The 18,639-nt window shown below is 37.5% G+C and overlaps 1 protein-coding gene across 1 annotated transcript; it reads right to left on the reverse strand.

Annotated features, from left to right (window-relative positions):
• Window positions 1-426: 426 nt before the first annotated feature.
• Window positions 427-4,455, reverse strand: LOC118481672. Its single transcript, XM_035976867.1, has 2 exons — window positions 4,006-4,455; window positions 427-3,275 (listed from the first exon to the last, which is right to left on the reverse strand). Exon 2 carries the CDS (start codon window positions 2,025-2,027, stop codon window positions 1,335-1,337), a length of 693 nt encoding a protein of 230 aa, XP_035832760.1. The 5' UTR covers window positions 2,028-3,275; window positions 4,006-4,455; the 3' UTR covers window positions 427-1,334.
• Between the last annotated feature and the right edge of the window lie 14,184 nt (window positions 4,456-18,639).

Consider the following 18,639-nt stretch of genomic DNA (forward strand, 5'->3'; position numbering starts at 1 on the left):
TAGAACCATCCTTCTTTTTCATGAACAAGACCGGTGCGCCCCAAGGCGAGACACTTGGCCTAATAAAACCAAGTTCCAACAACTCTTGCAACTGCTCTTTGAGCTCCTTGAGCTCTAGAGGCGCCATGCGGTACGGTGCTTTAGAAATCGGCTCGGCACCAGGAATCAGATCAATAGCGAACTCTACTTCGCGATCTGGTGGGAGTCCAGGCAGCTTTTCAGGAAATACATCCGAAAACTCACGGACAATTGGATAATCGGAGATGTTGGGCTCATTCGACGATGTAGCTTTTATCGAAGCCAGGAATGATACACACCCGTGTGAAAGAAACTTTTGGGCCTTAAATGCAGAGATTATTTTCAATGGCTTACGAGGTTGAGTCCCTTGCTAAATGAATTCAGGACGCTGAGGGTTTCCAAAAACAATGCGGCGAGTCTGACATTCAATCGAGACATTATGCCGCGAGAGCCAATCCATGCCAAGAATAACATCGAAGTCATTCATCTGAATGGGATACAAATTTGCGGGACGAATAATGGACGCGATTTGGATCGGACAATCTCGATAAACATGAGAGGTGATAGTGGAATTTCTTAAGGGAGTAGATATCACTAAATGGTACTCTAAGGTAGTAGGCATAATCATCAAGTGCTTAGCAAACAAGAGAGATACCACAGAATGTGTCGCACCGGTATCAAACAAGGCATAAATAGTTCACCAATGCGTAAATAACCGGAAACCGTACCTGGGGCATTTGCTGCATCGTCAGTTGTTAGCGCGAACACACGTCCTCCCACAACAGGTCTAGCATTACCCCCAGTATTGGCTTTAGGGGCAAGCTGAGAGCAAGCTTTAATCATATGTCCTGCATCTCCACATTTGAAACAAAGGCCTTCAGCTCGACGACAAATACCTTTGTGAGGTTTTCCGCAAGTAGCGCAAGGAGGATCACGATTCGGTTGTGGGTTTTGTTGATTCAGTGGTTGTGCTCTACTGGGGGCCTGATTTTGTTGTGTCTGGTTCTGTGCAGGCTTATGATTTTGATTTCGATTCCCCCCATTTCGTGATTGATTAGTGAAATTCTTATCAGAACGATGTTTACGGTCTCGCGGTGCCAAGGACTGATCGTTTCCAGCGCGAAAAGAAGAGTGATCCTGATTATTTTCCCTTGGGCGTTTGCGGTTATCATCAAACGCCTTCTGACGATGCTTCTTATCGTTATCCAAGTTCTTAACCGCGTCAACAATCTCATTAATGTCATTGAAACGAAGATTCAGGATAAACTTCCTATCCCGGTCACATATAGCCCACTTGAAAGTGTTTGTCTGCTGCTCTATCGTGCCAGCGGCGGGCCTAGAAAACTAACCAAGCGACAGAAACGGTTCTTAAATTCCATGATAGGCTCATTATTTCTCTGCATGATGGATGAATATTCTCTCAGGTATTCACTACGATCAGCATCAGTGAAATACTGCTGATAAAATAATGAGCGAAACTCATCCCATGAGAGTGTAGCTGCGTAATTATCTCCTCCATGAGAACTTTTCAAAATCTTCCACCACCTATGAGCATCGTCCTCCAACTTATAAGTAGCAAGCCTGACTTTGAACACATCATCAACGCCCAACACTTCAAACAATTTCTCGATATGAGCGATCCAGTTTTCCGCCTCAACTGGTGTAGTAGCAGTACTAAATGAGTTCGGCTTTTGTTTTTGGAAGTGTGCAAGTCTTTGATGGATGCTAACAGGAGGGTTAACATTATTTCCGAGAGGTGGCCTGTCGTGGTTACCTCCTGGTGGTGGTCCGTTATGGTTACCTCCTGGTGGTGGTCCGTTGTGGTTACCTCCTGGTGGTGGTCCATTATGGTTACCTCCATGATTCATTTGTTGTAACTGCTGTAATAAGTTAGGAACTAAACCCGCAATAGCTGCATTGACGGCGTTAGCAACTAGAGCCTCAAGAGGAGTGTCGTCTGAGGTATTAGTCCCACTACGACGAGTGTTCACATGTCTTTTAGGAGCCATCTGAAAAGAAGACTTTCAGATGAGCATTGAGATTTTACATTAAGCGGAAAAATGGCAAAGAGGAATCCTAACCCGATGTCTACCCATTACCTCACGTGTTTTGTTATTAAGGTTTAAGTTTTCTACAGGAAGGAGCCTTGGCTCTGATACCATAACTGTAACACCCCAACCCGGGGCAGGTCGGAGCATCACTATTACGAATATCATAACCAAAACACATCCACTTAATATAAGATAGGATTCAAGGTGACATACACGTCTCAAAATACCCTAAGTCTTAAGTTCATTTAAAAGTACATGATTTAACAAAATAAAGAGTCTTTAGATACTCTTGAACATCCATTAATCTCTCATTACCGATTCCCCATTTTATCCCTGATTACCTGTAAACAAGACAAGGAAAACATAGAAAAGAAAACTACGGCTGAGCCAAAGAATTGCTCAGTAACGGAAAGAACAATAGTACAAGTAAGGATGGACGAAAAGAAAGAAACACGAGACGAGATTGAAATAACAAATCAATACGGGTACAGAAATTAAACTGAAGTAGATGTTGAACCAAATTAGAAATATGCGTCTAAAGTATAATTGGCACAGTAGCGGACGGATCATATCATATCACAAACGTATCAAATGCATATACTAATTAGGTGACCTTGAATGTCATAACAATAAGTCATGTAATAACGAAGCACCCAGAGCCAAAAACAGACTGGTACACAGCTAGCTAGTCCATGTACCTATGAGATGGTGAGTGTGGCGTTCACTCATTATTCCATCTCCACACAACAAACTCAAACTCGGAACTAAGATCGATCTATACGCCTCTAGGGGCCAAGGCGCTACACGAGCGCAAACTAGAGACGTCGTGAACTTTTATTACGCACTGTCACGATAAGTGCCATGCCGTTGACGCCCAAACGGCAAGCCAGACGCTCGGGTGACAGAGTACAAAAACTAAGGCCATGTAAATAGTTTACAATCAACTGAAAATAATACTAATAGGAACATGCGACCATGAGTACAAGTCTAAGGTATGGCATGCTACATCACTCTAATAATCATACAAACAATACCAGACTGGTTCGCATCACATATCAAACGGCTAACAGGGACACACAAAAATCCGTACTGCAAAGTGACGGATAGGATAAAAATACTATGATGTCAGAAATGGGAATCCGTACCTTAGTTTAGCAAACAAAGCAAAAATCCACAAATTAAGTCGTCCTCAAAACTTATGCGAACCTAAACCCGTATTCACGAGATTAGTATTAAAGAACTTATTTAGATTAGAAAATCTTTAGTTGAATTTCTCCGGCGACCCCAGATTAAAACTATCTAACATACTTTGTTAACATACGCTTTCGGGTTACACAAAACAAAATTTATTCAGTCACCAATATATATATATATATATAATTACAAATATACTTTTTAAACTTTTTTTTTCTAACGTCATTTGCATAGGCTTTTAGAATAATGAACATAAAATTTACATCTTTATGTACTAAAATATATCTTTGTAAAGTTTAAAATAATGCATACGTACTAAGCATACTTAACAGTTGTTATTTGTTATACTAGATACTAAATTAGATATATGTGAAAATAATCAAAATGATTTTTTTGATATGCTTTTATTTCCCTTCATAATCATACACATATATATATTAAAGTATACATGACACACAAACAAACTCACACATACACATCAGATGGCATACAAAGTGTTCATATCTTCATATACTCATGACACACACAGTATATACAAACTCACACACATACACATATGATCAGATACAAACACTCATAACTTGAAGAGATGCATATCAACAAAACACAAATTACACGAATCTCTGTCGCTCTATCTCGTTATTTTTCGCCGAAAAAAAAATAACCCAGCTTGGTCGCTGGACAATCCCAACCCGAAACCCAAGTCGGAGAAGTTAAACAAGTAACAAGGTCAAGGGTCTACCTCACTGAGCAGATGACGTTACGGTCTTACGGACAGGCGGTGGTGGCTGGTCCTTACGGTTAACACATCGACGACTACGCGGCGGCTCGTTAATTGTTAAGCCTCCGAACGAGGGTGGCGGGGGTGGTGCTTATGGTGAGTGCACGGTTATATTTTCGGAAAACAGAGGCGGTGGCGCTACGTAGGTGCAGCGGTGGGTCTTCGGTAGTCGACGGTCGTGTAAGTCAGTGCTTCGTTCAAAGTGGTAATTTGATTTTGAAATTGAGAGTATGAAGGTATTCTTCCATATATTGTGTATGATTAATTACTTGTAAATCTAGAGTTGGGCAACCCACACCCATTCATGATGATTTCTTGTATAGTACAAGGATAGGGTAAGGTTTTAGGTTGAGTGTTGAAATAAAAGTTGCAGGGAATGATGGAAACAATGGTGTAATATGAGATTATGTATTTTCTTTTTCTTTCCATATAAATAAATAGTCAAAAGTTGCTGGTTATGGTTTTCTTATTCTTTATTTTGTTTTTTTTTCTTTTGTGTGTTATATTCTAGTCACATAATATATATCTCAATTAAAGGGTCATATAAAAGAACTAAATAATCTCAATACAAATTGGTATGAATAATTGATGTATACATGAAATGTATCCGACTCTCTTAAGGATTTTTTTTCACTACTTATTAACTTATCAAATCTTAAATCTATATAATTGTTGAATTATCATTGTTAACATAAAAGTATTTCGGGTATTACACAAACCTCGTTTACCGTTTGTATGAATGACGTTACCGAATATAATTCAAGAAAGATGCCGATTCATGCTCCACACTTACCAACCTAGGAGCCCCGGCAAGTCCTGAGACTTATTGTTCGAAGTATGTACCATCCCAGTCACAAACCAGGAATGGTTCAACTTTTTCCTTCTTTGTCTTCTTCTCATAGAATTCTTTAACTCCATTGACTTTTTGATCAATCATCTTTCCAAAGATATGTTTGACTTTGGAGTTAAAGATTTTATCAGCATCAAAATCCTGTTCATCATGATAAAATTGATTAGAAATCTCAACTTTACCAATCTTCTTCTTGTAATTCTCAGCCCGAAGTAATGGAAACTCTTCATCATTAACAATCGGAACTGAGTTCTCAACTTTTACATCAGCTTCACATTTTGAAATAACTTGTGGCTCAACTGACTTTGTGGAATCAGTTTCATCGCCTAAAGATAGCTCCTCTGATTTCAACCTATCAGCATTATCGCTAGAGCTTTCATCACCCTTCTTCACAACCCATTTTTGTTTATCAGATTTTACATTCTTTTTGTAAAACTTGTTCGAACTCTCACCCTCTTCAAAAATAGAATTTTTAAACAATTTAGTTCTATCCAGTGGTGATTCGAACGCAAACACCTTTTCTGAGATTTTGCGAAAAACTCCCTGTTTTGATTGTATCGCCTGAGAACAATCTTTGGCGATATGTCCAACGTTGTTGCACTTGAAACAGGTTCTCGAGTCCTTCTTTTGTTCAGCTACCTTCTTCAACTCAGCTTGTTTCTTTTTCAGAAATTCACTGTTTGTTTCCCTCCAGAAACTTGTCTTTTCTTCTTCATCAGCTGATGTACCTGAAACAAATGACATTTTGGATTTAAAATCACGAACTTGTTTTACATTTTTCTGTTTTTCTGTAGGAATAAAGCCTAAACCTTTCTTTTTGAAATTACCATTATGGTTTGATTTCTTTTGGAAACCTGAACCAGAACTGTAATTCTTTTTCTTGTTTAACCTTTGTTGTACTCTTGAGGTGTAAAATTTTGGTTTTTCATTAAGACATAAGCCTTTTATTTCAGAAATATTAATTTCTGTGAGTACGAAAACCTTTTTTATCAATTCTGTTTTGACACCTCTTATTGGAAATTCTTCGTCAGAATATAATTTGTCCGAATCATTCAAAGTATAGGCAACTTTAAACAACCCATCATCCAAATTAGATTTTGACAGCAAAAACTTTCTATCATAAACTAATTTGCCCTGTTTTTCTGATTGACTCTGTGTGCATGACCCAGACTTTGACTCTTCTACATCATCACTCTCTAACACATGATCCACAACTTTCTTCATTAATTGAGACTGTTGATCAGTGTCAGATGATGTAAACACAACATCAATACTTTCTGGAAGATTGACCGACGACTCTGACTCCCACTGTAAATTTGTGGCCTTTTTGACTCTTTCATCGTTTGGATATCTGGGCAAATATCCATTTTCCAGCGGGGGTGGACACTTGTTATAACTGACACCTTTCTTCTTACCAGATGGCGTCTTTTCAGTGTCGATTTTCTTGTCATTCTTCTTCTTGTCAGCAATCTTTTCATCAGCACCTTTTCCAACTTCTTTCTCTTCAGTTACCTCATCATCTTCCCATACCTTCATGCTCTCAACCGTCGGATAAATCCTGTCAATCACATAGGAAGTACATGAGTAACTTTTTAACAAACGATTCACTCTCTCTGTTTCAATTCTTTGCAGCTCAAGCTTCTGTTCTAAAGCAGCACATTTTTCAATGTAATTGTTTACAACTTTTTGTTTTGTCATAAACACTCCCTGAAGTGTCTTCATAGCAACAGCTTGCTCTTCACTAGTTTGATTGTACTGATTCATTGTCTTGTTTAGCACATCATACGACTCCTTCAGACTGTTCAAGTTGTAAATCAAAGAGCTATTCTGCTTCTTCACAGCTTTGCAATTTTCACATTTTACAGGAACTTCTTTTGCATCAACTTTTTCTTCAACCTTAAACTTAGGCACTTCTGTCACCTTTTGCCTTCTCACCACCGGCACTTCTTCATCATCACTACTCACCGGCGTCTTGATCTTTTTCTTTTTCTTCTCCTTCTTGACTTTTTCGTCTTCGCTATCACTCTCAGCAAGCAGCTTCATGTCAGCTCTGTACTTTCTCGCCCAATACTCAGTATCATCATCACTATCATCTACAATCTTTGCTGTAAAAGCAGTGTAAGCTGTAGTTTGATCAGGAATATAATCATCCCAAGTAAAATTTGCCCAGCTAAAACCCTCTGCTAGCTTTTCATCATCCTGATCAATAATCAAAGCACTACCATCTCTTATTTTGCCATACAACCTATCATGATTACCCACACAAGCTCTTTTTCCGGAATCTTCAATTACATCTCTTCCATGTGCAGTTTGAGCTTGATGTTTAGGTTGTTGAGATGATTGACCAACTTGGTGATAGATGGCTTTGCGATAGTAATCGTTGTTGTTGTTAAACGGATTTTGAGCTCCACTTGCTTCTCGGTTTGTGCACTCTCTCTTGAAGTGTCCTTTTTCCCTGCACTGAAAACAAGTGACTTTAGATTTGTCGAAACCTAAAGTAGAAACATTCGCATCACGAAGATCATCTCTCCCCGTGATTTGTTTGAACTTCTCAGCTCTCCGTAAAACACTAGCCAGACACCACTTTATGTCCATCAATTCCATTTCTTCTACATCTATCTGGTCGTAATCTTCTTTAGTTAACATTGGATTGCCGATACGACCTGCAACAAAACAATTGTAAGATTCCAAAACCATTCCTAATAAAGACATTTGGTTTTTGGCAACTTCCTCAGAATAATCTTGATCATTTTCAAGATTTAACACTATGTTGCATTGCAATTTTCTCCCATTTTTAGTTGCAGAAATATTTGGATCATATGATGAAAATGAAGTAAAGTTGGTTTTGCTGTTGGACCCCAATGATGGACTTCCAGATGAATTCTTGGCACTGTAGGCAGTTTCAACCTTTGGAGATAAATTTGAAGACTTCTTTTCATTTACCCCTGCCTTATAATACAGCCTGATGTCCTGTTCACCATCGAAATCTTTCATCCTAATCACTTTTCTCTGTTCCATCTCTTGAGCCTCTATCTTCTCGATGAACTTACTAAGCGTTAAGTTGCTAAAACCTTTCTTGTTTCTGAGCATCATTAAGTATGTTCCCCACGTCTCATATGGCAACGCATCAGCAAGCTTCTCAATTAGCCCATCAGTACTTTTCTCAATACTCAACCTTTTCATATTTGCAAGCAGATTACAATATCGTTCAATAATTTCTCTCGTACTCTCATTCTTCAACCCTCGGAATAAATCAAACTCTTTCTTCAGAAGTGATTTTTTACTCTTGACCATCTCCTCACTTCCTCTAAACTTCGACCGTAACGCTTTCCAAATCGAGTACGAAGTTCCATTATGCTGTAGAAGAACCATTATATCTTCTTTCACTGCCTGTTGAAGAAGACTAAGCATCATCTTCTCGTCTTTGTACCTTTTCTTAGCATCAGCAGTAAGATCTTTTATTGGAACAGGTTCTTCATCGTCTTTCAAAGGTCGAATATACTTTGTCTCGACGCATTCCCAAGCATCAAGATAATTAGCTTGCACCCAATTCTCAAACCGACCTTCCCAATTCTTAAATTCCTCAATATTCATTAGTTTGGGAGGTTTTTGCATCGTGCCCGTTTCGTTCTCGAGCATCGTATTTTTTGCGAAGGTAATCGGAGTCACCGGCGTAGCGAACGCGTTGAAAAATTCCTCGTCCATCTTCAAAATTTTTGAAAAGTTCAATAATCAGTCTTAAAAGCAAACCAGGATACCAAGTGGACACAAAAGCGGACCAATCAGATCAATAAGCGGACCAGACTGCAATTCAGACACAAAAGCGGACCGGATGTGTCTTTGGAGCGGATCGGATGGACAAATGAGCGGATCGGATGGACAAATGAGCGGATCGGATGGATCAGATAAGCGAACTGGATTGATCAGATGAGCGGACCAGATGGGTCAGATGAGCGGATCGACTGAATCAGATGAGCGGACCGGATGGGTTAGATGAGCGGACCAGATGGGTCAGATAAGCGGACCGGATGGGCCAGATAAGCGGACCGAACGATCTGTTTTTGGAGCGGACCAGTGTGATTCGACCGAAAGAGCGGACCAGACTTGTGCAGTTCGAGCGGACCAATCTCAATCGACCGAATAAGCGGATCTCCAATCGGACCTCATTTTTCTTCGAATTTTTGCACCAAACTTTCAAGGGTTTGTCTCTGTAGTATTACGCATGATCTGTGAAAATTTCAGCTGATTCTGACCGTTGAAAGTGTCTGAACTGAAGAAAGAAGGTGTAGAAGTCAGAAATTTTGAAGAATTTCAGCTATTCTCGGCAGAACTCCTCCTCCTGAAGCTCTGATACCAATTGTAGGATCGTATTTCAACCTAAACGAGTCGTTCAGAGGTATTTTCGTCAATTACAGGTGCGGAAAACAAGTAATCAACGTAGGAATAGCTCGTAATTCACTTTAAACTCTTTCTGTATTAATTTGACAATGATTACAATCAGTTCTCGATCCGGCAGCACTTCGGTACGAGTTTCGACACACACACCCAACTGAATCGCTCATTGGACTATATATAGGCGATTGGGTTCGCTTATTGGACATACCCAATAAGCGAACCATATAAGCGGATCCATCATTAACCACTCGAGCGAACCATAGTCAATCCGTACGAGCGGACCTAATCAATGTTGTTCGAGCGGATCACTCATATGTCCGCTCGAGCGAACCATAACCTAATTGGACTAATGAGGGAACCTATTGGTCCAAACCTATACAAACACATAATTTCTCGTACATTGAGCCCTAAAATGACAATCTAAGACTAAGACTTGATCTAAGACGAAATCAACAGATGAAATGCACCAACACCCCCAAAAACCTAAATTCACCCTCCCACCAAAAGCCTAACCCCCCACCCCCCAAAAACCTAAACCCCCCACCCCCACCCCCCCCCAAACCTAAAACTAAACCCTAAACATAAACCCAAAAAAAACCTAAACCCCCCACCTACCCCCCCCCCCAAAAAAAAAAAACCTAAACCCCCCCCCCCCCCACACCCAAAAACCTAATCCTAATCCTAAACCTCCAAAAAAACTAACCCTAAAAGCTAAACTAGACTCAAAAAGCTAATTTTAAGCATGTAATGCAATTGTAGTACATGTTATATTGCACATGTGCACTACTATAATAATAGTGTTGAAAACAAGACGACACCATAAATCTTTTTTTATGTCATAAAAAATATGCTCGAATATACTTGAATGAAAGATAAGAAAATTTGTGATCTCATGGTGCCATTTTTGTTTTAAAATGATAACGTATGGAGAAATGGGAAATGTTTGAAAAGTTATATATTTTTTTCCCAATTTTACCCCTCCTTCATTCAAAGTCCCCCTCCTTCATTAAAAGTCTCCCTCCCCCTCCTTTTTAGTGGATTTTAGTTAGTTTTCTAGTTTTCTCATTTATATCTAGTTTTCTCATGATCCTCTCCCTATATATATATATATATAGGGGAAGGTTCAAATGAAAACCACTAGTTATTGTGAAAACTAGAAAACTAACTAAAACCCACTAAAAAGGAGGGAGGGAAGACTTTTAATGAAGGAGGGGTAAAATTGGAACAAAAAATATATAACTTTTCAAAGAGGGGTAAAATTGGAACAAAAAATATATAACTTTTCAAACATTTCCCATTTCTCCATACGTTATCATTTTAAAACAAAAATGGCACCATAAGATCACAAATTTTCTTATCTTTCATTCAAGTATATTCGAGCATATTTTTTATGACATAAAAAAAGATTTATGGTGTCGTCTTGTTTTCAATACTATTATTATAGTAGTGCACATGTGCAATATAACATGTACTACAATGTGCATTACATGCTTAAAATTAGTTTTTTTATTCTAGTTTAGCTTTTAGGGTTAGTTTTTTTGGAGGTTTAGGATTAGGATTAGGTTTTTGGGTGTGGGGGGGAGGGGGGTTTAGGTTTTTGGGGGGTGGGGGTGGGGGGGTTAGGTTTTTTTCGGGTTTATGTTTAGGGTTTAGTTTTAGGTTTTCGGGAGGGTGGGGGGGTTTAGGTTTTTTTTTTTTGGGGGGGGGGGGTTAGGCTTTTGGTGGGAGGGTGAATTTAGGTTTTTTTTGGGGGGGGGGTGGGGGGTTTAGGTTTTTGGGGGGTGTCGGTGGGGGGTGGGTTAAGTGGTTTAGGCTTTCCGTATTAGTGCACATGTGCAGTACAACCCAAATTCAAATTTTTTTTTTTTTGAAATTTTTTTTCCATATATAAAAAGTAGCGATTTTTCTAAAAAAAATTGTAAAAAAAATAAAAAAAAAATTTTGTATGTTTTTTAGGTTTTTTTAGGCTTTTTTAGTTAGTTTTCGAGTTTTCACAATAAAAGTGGTTTTCATTTGAACCATCCCCTATATATATATATATACATATATATATATATATACATATATATATATACATATATATATATACATATATATATATATAAATATAAACGGGATCAGGAGAAAATGGCAAAAAGTGTGAGAACGGTGAGAACGCATCCTGGCCGAACACGTGGCGTGGGGCATGATCAGGGTCCGATGGGTTTTTTTTGTCTTTTTAGTATTCTTCTCCTTTTCCGATTTTCGCGTTTGACATGCTTCTTCATTTTTTGCGTGCAAGATAATTTTGGCGTTATGTAGATTTATTAATTATTTGGCGTTTTATTGTTTTTTCTCATATTTCTTATCGTTGAATTAATTGTTTTTGTGTCACATAGTTAATCTTTTGGCGTTATTGCTTTTTCCATGTGATTTTTGGCGTTTTGTATCTTTTTGTTAATAATTCATTACCATAGATTAATATATTATAAAACTACAATAAAACGAAAATCAAAATAAACTAATAGTCTTCCGTAGGTGGGATTATATCAGAGATGTACCCATCGCTTTCTGTCATCACTTTCTTCAGATTCTTCATCATCAAATTTCATTTTTGCGTATAACGCCATTAGCTCGTCTCTTCTTACCTGCAGCCTATTCTTGAATATCACTGCATCCTTGGATTTTGGATCGTTTGAAGGTGTTAAATCACAGAGTTGTTCAATGATAGATAGCAACCATGTCTTCAACATTTCTTCCATCGATCTTGAATATTGCACCACGTTTTGATAAGTAACTTCAAGTGTTCCTTCTTCCTCATGCAATACCCAACTGCTAAGTTTTGGTATATGAGTATCTTCAATATCATCATCATCTTCATCATCTTCTGCTGGAAACTTTCTTTCCAGTTTTTTATTACAGTTCTTGTTCTTTCACAATTGTTGTCTCTTGGAACCCCAAGGGCCAGGATATCCTTCTGAACATTTTCATTCATTCCCTTCATGGCTTTTATTGTTCTTACCTTTACCCTTCTCCTGTCGGAGAACTTTATGATGAATCGTTTTTCTTTTCTTTCATACCTCCATGCAATAACTGTTGGATCGTCGTGTGACCCGAACGAGTCAATCAGAAGAGTTGTACATCTATTTCAAAGGCGGAATCAGAGAAATAGACTTGTAACAGCTTGTTTTCCCTTAATAATCTTCTTATTAATCGATTCTGAGCTTTTATAGATCAAATGACAAATGGGCAGCACCTCGGCTCTGAATCGGAAAAGTTACAAAAGAATCAGCAAGTCCAGTATTTATAGGGTGGCTAATTCCGCATGGGATTACCTCAGACGTTTCATGCGGAATTACATGTTCATGCGGAATTACCATTCCAAGCGAGATTACCATTCCAAACGAAATTAAGTAATTTCGTGTGGAATTACCTCTGAGGTAATTTCGTGTGGAAACACTAATTTCGTATGAAATGACCTCAATGTCATTTCATGCGGAATTACCCTAAAATACTGTTTTTCTCGATTTCCGTGCCCTGATTTATCTTAACGAATACATGACTCAATACAAGACAAAGTTAACAGACATTTATGCATCAACAGACTCCCCCTTGGATGTTGTCAAAGTCTTCGGGATTGAGTCTTCAGTCTTGATCAGTCTTGTCTATTTTTCCAAATTGATTTGACTCTGTAAAGCATCCTTTAATCTTCTATCTTCAAACTCCCCTTTGAATGTTGATCCAGAATCTAGACTCCCCCTTTCGAAGACTCCCCCTCTCGATAAGTTGGGACTTGTATTCTGGTTCAATCTTGACATTCTCTTTGCTAAGGGGATTTCACTTTACTGCTATCTCACTTTCAAACCTGTAACCTACTTCTCAAAAATATAACATTAAAATCTATTCTCATCTGAACTTCTTTTATTTTTCATCAGTTTTACTAATCCACTTAAGTCTTCAGGTCCAAGTTAATGACCCTGAATACTTAATTAGTCTACCAAGTCCAACTTAATGACCTTGGTTGACTTGCGACAAAAACAAACTGATTTTTGTTCAACATTTTTCTGAAAATTACAAGTTTCAACTTAATGAACTTGTGTTGACTTTGAAACTTTCAGGTTTTAGTACAATAAGCTCCAAACTCATCTTCCAGCTAGAATCTTCCTGCATCTGCTTCAAACTGCGAATCTGAAGATCAGCTTTCCACTTTGGTTTGTCGGAAAATAAAGCAGAAATGAAAATCTTTTTGGATTTTAATAAAGATTCTAAACTAGAAAGCTATAAAATCTTTTTGAGCTTTTTGAATGAGAAACAGAAATAAAATGCAGTAAAAGTAAACTATTTACAAACATATTTTTGGTGAGCGTGTCAGGGAATCATATCAGTTATAGACAAGTTACTAGCACCGTTAAGCTTGATGACATACTCAGAATTAAACAATTCGCTTAGATTGTCGATATACCGGTCCATATTAAATTTTCACACAAATTTCAATCTGTCCAGGATACGAATTAGGTATATTAAGTGTGACAACTGCCACTTTTCGGTAACTTCCTTACACTTAAAGTACTCATTTTTAGCTACATTTTATACGTTTTGAACATCCGAACTGCTTATTTCATGACATACACTTAGAATACTCATGGAATACTTACTTATGATGCATATGATCCATTTTTATTAAGTACATTTGAAACAGTTTAAACAATGCATCGAAACTACTAGAAAAGCACCTAGTAAACTAGTATTCTGACGAAAACGCAGGATCCGCAGAAACCATCTAAATGACATCTTTAGGACTCAGACGAAAGTCTAACATCTAATATACACTAAACCCTAACTAGCAATGCAAGGGTTTGGTTTAAAACCATCCCGAAGTCCGATAACACTAAGAACTACCCGAAAAGCACTAAAAGCGACAATTTCATCACTTTTCCGCAGAAATTCTGCAGAAATCAGCCTTTTAATCTTTTTTGCAACATATAAAAGTGTTGTTTAACATAGAATTCATATGAGGATACCTTTGGGTATCATCTGAACCAATAACTACATCAATTCACACAAGTTACACAACTTAGCGTTCAAATAACGACTAACGGAAACAACGGCAAACGAATATCCGGACGATATCAAATCTTTTTTTAGTGACCATCTAACGTTATTTGGATCATTTTGGTCTAGTAATGGTCACTTAACACATTGAAAACACTTAAACATCTAAGCTTTTTCTAACAATTTCTAATAAAAACTAACACTCTAAACTAGTGAAACAAGTTACAACATTTTTACCACTTGTGGGACCCCCTCTTTTTACCTTGTCTCCACAAATATCTTGCAAGTTACCTTTAGATGCAAGTGGTTAAACAAGTGGGCCTAGTTGTAAAGTATGGTGAAAGACTTTAACACTTTGATTCATTAATCTTCTATGCTCATTCTTTCTCATTTACACCTTAATTTACACACACATAAGAAAACTCTCTCAATATTCATAACTTAGCCAAGAACACCATCAAGGATCTTTCACCATTTTACACTTCTTTGATGATCAAGATGGAACTTGAAGATACTTAAGATGATCTAAGGATACTACAAGAAGAAGCAAGCTTTTCCTTCCATTCCATAGCTTCCAAACATCAAGATCAACAATTTTTCTTTTCTTTAATCATCATCAAGATCATCCCTAGCCATTAGTGCTAGAAGTAAGCTTCTAAAATCCCTTTTTTCATACTTATTTATGTATTATTTGTTTAAAGAACATGTAATAAACTAAATAATCATACAAAATAATATGGAAATACAAAGAAGCAAAATAATAATCATGATATAAAAGTTTGTTTATGTTGTGATTTAAGGATGATTACTTGCATATTTGATCTAGTTTTGATGATTAGCATATGAATAACTTGTTAGATGATGTTTAAAAACATAATCTAACAAGTGTACATGAAAATGTTTAAGGGTTTTGTTAAACATAAATGTTTAGATGGATGATCATAATATTTGGTTTTGTTAAAGTATATAAGGTTTTTCACTAAAAACAATACTTTTACAAAGTTATAAAAAGAAACATACAAGATGGGTTTTTATAAAAAGTTTGATAAAACTAGAAGTAAAGCATGGATTTTGAACTAGTTAACATATGTTATGATTATACCAAAACCCTACATGTTATTGATTTCATCTTGTTGAGATTTTGGAATAAATCTCATATGTTTTTATTAAGAATTAGATGAGAAGATTATTGGTGATTTTTATTGTAGGAACATTAGACGACCTGACGAGTCGATCAGAAAGTGCTCAGACTGAATCAGAGGCGGAATTCATTGATTCAGTCTTTGTTTAGCTTGATTTCACTATTTAACGTCTCTTTTATTGATCTGCTAACAATATACAAGTGCTGGAGACAAACTGGCAGGGCTTCGCCGTACCATACAAGACCACAACCTAACTGTTTAAGATTCGCTCAAACAACCCTTATATAGTTGACATGGTTTCGCTCATATGTACATGTTCGTATGAGCGAAACTACATATTGACCATATAAGCGAAACTACTCTATGACATATGAGCGAAACCTCTCTTATGACACATAAGCGAAACCATGACTAAAACATGATTTCTCGATTTCCGTGCATGATACAATAAGCCCTAACCTAAGACTCGAACGAAGATGTAGTCGACAGATAACTGCACCAACAGACTCCCCCTTGAATGTTGACGGAATCTTCAGTGATAGTCTTCAAACATGACAGCTCTTTAATCTTAATCGGTCTTCTTCAGGAACTCTTCCTGGAATCATGTACCCGGATCTTTCTCTGGCTCTAACTCTCATCAGACTCCCCCTATCATCAAGCTGGGATCACTGTCTGGAATTTGTTATCACCATTGAAATCAAATCCTGGTTTTATCAGCTTAAACTCTTCTCAGGTTCTGATACATCTCCTGGCTTTCCGTAGCAACATGATCAGAAACCTACACAACTCAAAACACTTTATTACAACCAAACAAAGTTGTGATTCAACTTAATGAATCAACTAAACATTTGAGAATCTTCACATGTAAAACTTATCAAACTTTGAAACTTTCCAAAATCTGATTAAACATTTCAAACCATATTAACCTAACCATCTGTTCATCATGTTTAGCCTTTGAGATTTTGAATATCAGCTTTCCAACATCAGTTGTCGAAAATATTTTTAGATTTATCAAAAATGAAACATAAAGGCAATAACAAAAATTAAATGTAGAAATGAATTATGTACAAACATTATTTTTGTGAGTTCGTGCAAGAGGATCATATCAGCTGCCGACTAAACACTAACACCGTTAAGCTGTTATTTCATTTTAAGCATTAAACAATTCGCGCAGATTGCCAATATATTGATCCACTTAAATTCTCACAAAACGTTCAACCTGTTCAGGATACAGAATTAGTGTTTTAGAACTTAAACATCTACATGTATCCCACCTCAGTATATACTCCCGTATCCAAACCCCAATATTCAGTCTTATAGGTGAGTATACCACAGCTGATATCTGTTAAGGGGTATGTGCGAGGGCCGTGAGAGCTCAGGTCGATACTTCCGTATACGCAGAGAGATGAGGGCTTCGACTTTAAGGTGTGTCCCCTTTAGAGGATCTTTTGTTTTCAACAGCAACAGCTATCAATTTTATTGTTTCATCAGCATGCTGAGGGCGAGCTTATATTTCAAAGCTTTTTGCAGAAAGTATTATCCGGGGACTAGGTCAGTACTTCCATACAGCAGAAGTCCCGGGATAATACCCCAGATATCACTGAGTATAAATACCTAGTATCTCAAAATAAGGGACCCTTCAACCAGGATTTCAGGGGTTACCTATATATCCTGGAGGTGTTCCCCACGTAGATGCAAGTGAAATTTAGGTTAATATCCCAAACTGATCTACTAATTCTGTGAAAACCTACCGGCACATCTTTAGCGAGACTGCTTAATTGCATTTATACATTACAAATCTTTAGCGTACTGTGCCAGTCTAGCTGATTTACTATCATTTCCCCTTTTTCGCACCAAAACTTATTTTTAATTTTTCTGATGTTTTTGACAATTTTTCAAATTTTCTAATTTTTTAAAATTTTTACTCCCCCTAAAATCAAAATATGTCTCAATTTTGATTTTCTGGGAAAATTTGAAACAAACTGTACAAACTTGACAACTCGATAAGAATCACTTCAATTCTCCATCCACCTGGTGTAAACAATCAGAACTCCCCCTGACAACAAACTATTTTCCCATTATGATTTCAAAACACTTAAGTTTGTTTTAATCAAAATGGTTTTTCCGGAAAAATTAGTTTGTTTACCAATCATTTGTAGATTCAGGGTCACTTCATCACATTGCTTTCTTCATCCACATGATAGATTTTACAGTTTCAGTTTTTAGATCTCAAATATCACTTTGCAGAAAATCAAGTACAACTTAATGTCCCAGATTTATCACATGTAAGGCGAAAAATCACCAGAGTGAATTTTCTCAAGAAATGTGCCGATTCATGTTCAACACTTACCAACCTGGGAACTCCGGCAAGTCAGGTTTTTCATTTGAACAGATTCACCCAATCCTGACGGTCCTTGGGTGATTTCGAATTCTTGTTCAACAATGGTGGAAAATTTGCATCATCCATTGTTAAACCTAAATTCTCCTTTTTTACCTCAACCAATGGCTCATCTGGCTTTGACGAACCATAATCATTTCCTGCACATGGCTTGTCTGACTTTGATCTGTCAGATTCATTGCCTGAAGGTGGCTTGTCTGACTTTGACACGTCAGATTCATCGCCGACCATTTTCTTCTTCTTCTTTTCTTCTTTCGTCCTCAGATTTGTATCCAATGAATTCGTCTTGCTTGACTTTGCAATCGAGGGAGTCGATTCATTAGAACTCTTATTCTTACCAACAGATGAACCCGAGGACAAGATCTTCTCGAGATACTCCCTCGCCTTCTTCCTCTTCTTTCGCAGTCTATCTTTTTGCCCTTGAGAAAGCTTCACTTTCTTTTCTTGAACTTTAGGTTCTTGAACCTTCTGTTCTTTGGGCTTGACATTGACTGGTTTCTTTGCCAACTTCTGAAAATTAACCCTCAATCTTTCACTTGATTTCCTTGGGCAATCTCTGGCAATGTGACCTCTGGTTTGACAATTATAGCATCTTCTCGTTTCAAAGCTCCAATTCAGGCAGTTAACAGCAATGTGTCCTTGATAACCGCATCGGTAACACACTCTGTTATCGTACCATGTACCACCTTCACACCAAATGCTCAGATCATAGCATTGTTTGGCTTGGTGATATTCCTTCCGTATGTTTGCTGGATTTGACTTTTGAGCACTGTGGTCCG

This window comes from Helianthus annuus, chromosome 9 (assembly GCF_002127325.2).
Source record: "Helianthus annuus cultivar XRQ/B chromosome 9, HanXRQr2.0-SUNRISE, whole genome shotgun sequence".
NCBI classification, from domain to species: domain Eukaryota; kingdom Viridiplantae; phylum Streptophyta; class Magnoliopsida; order Asterales; family Asteraceae; genus Helianthus; species Helianthus annuus.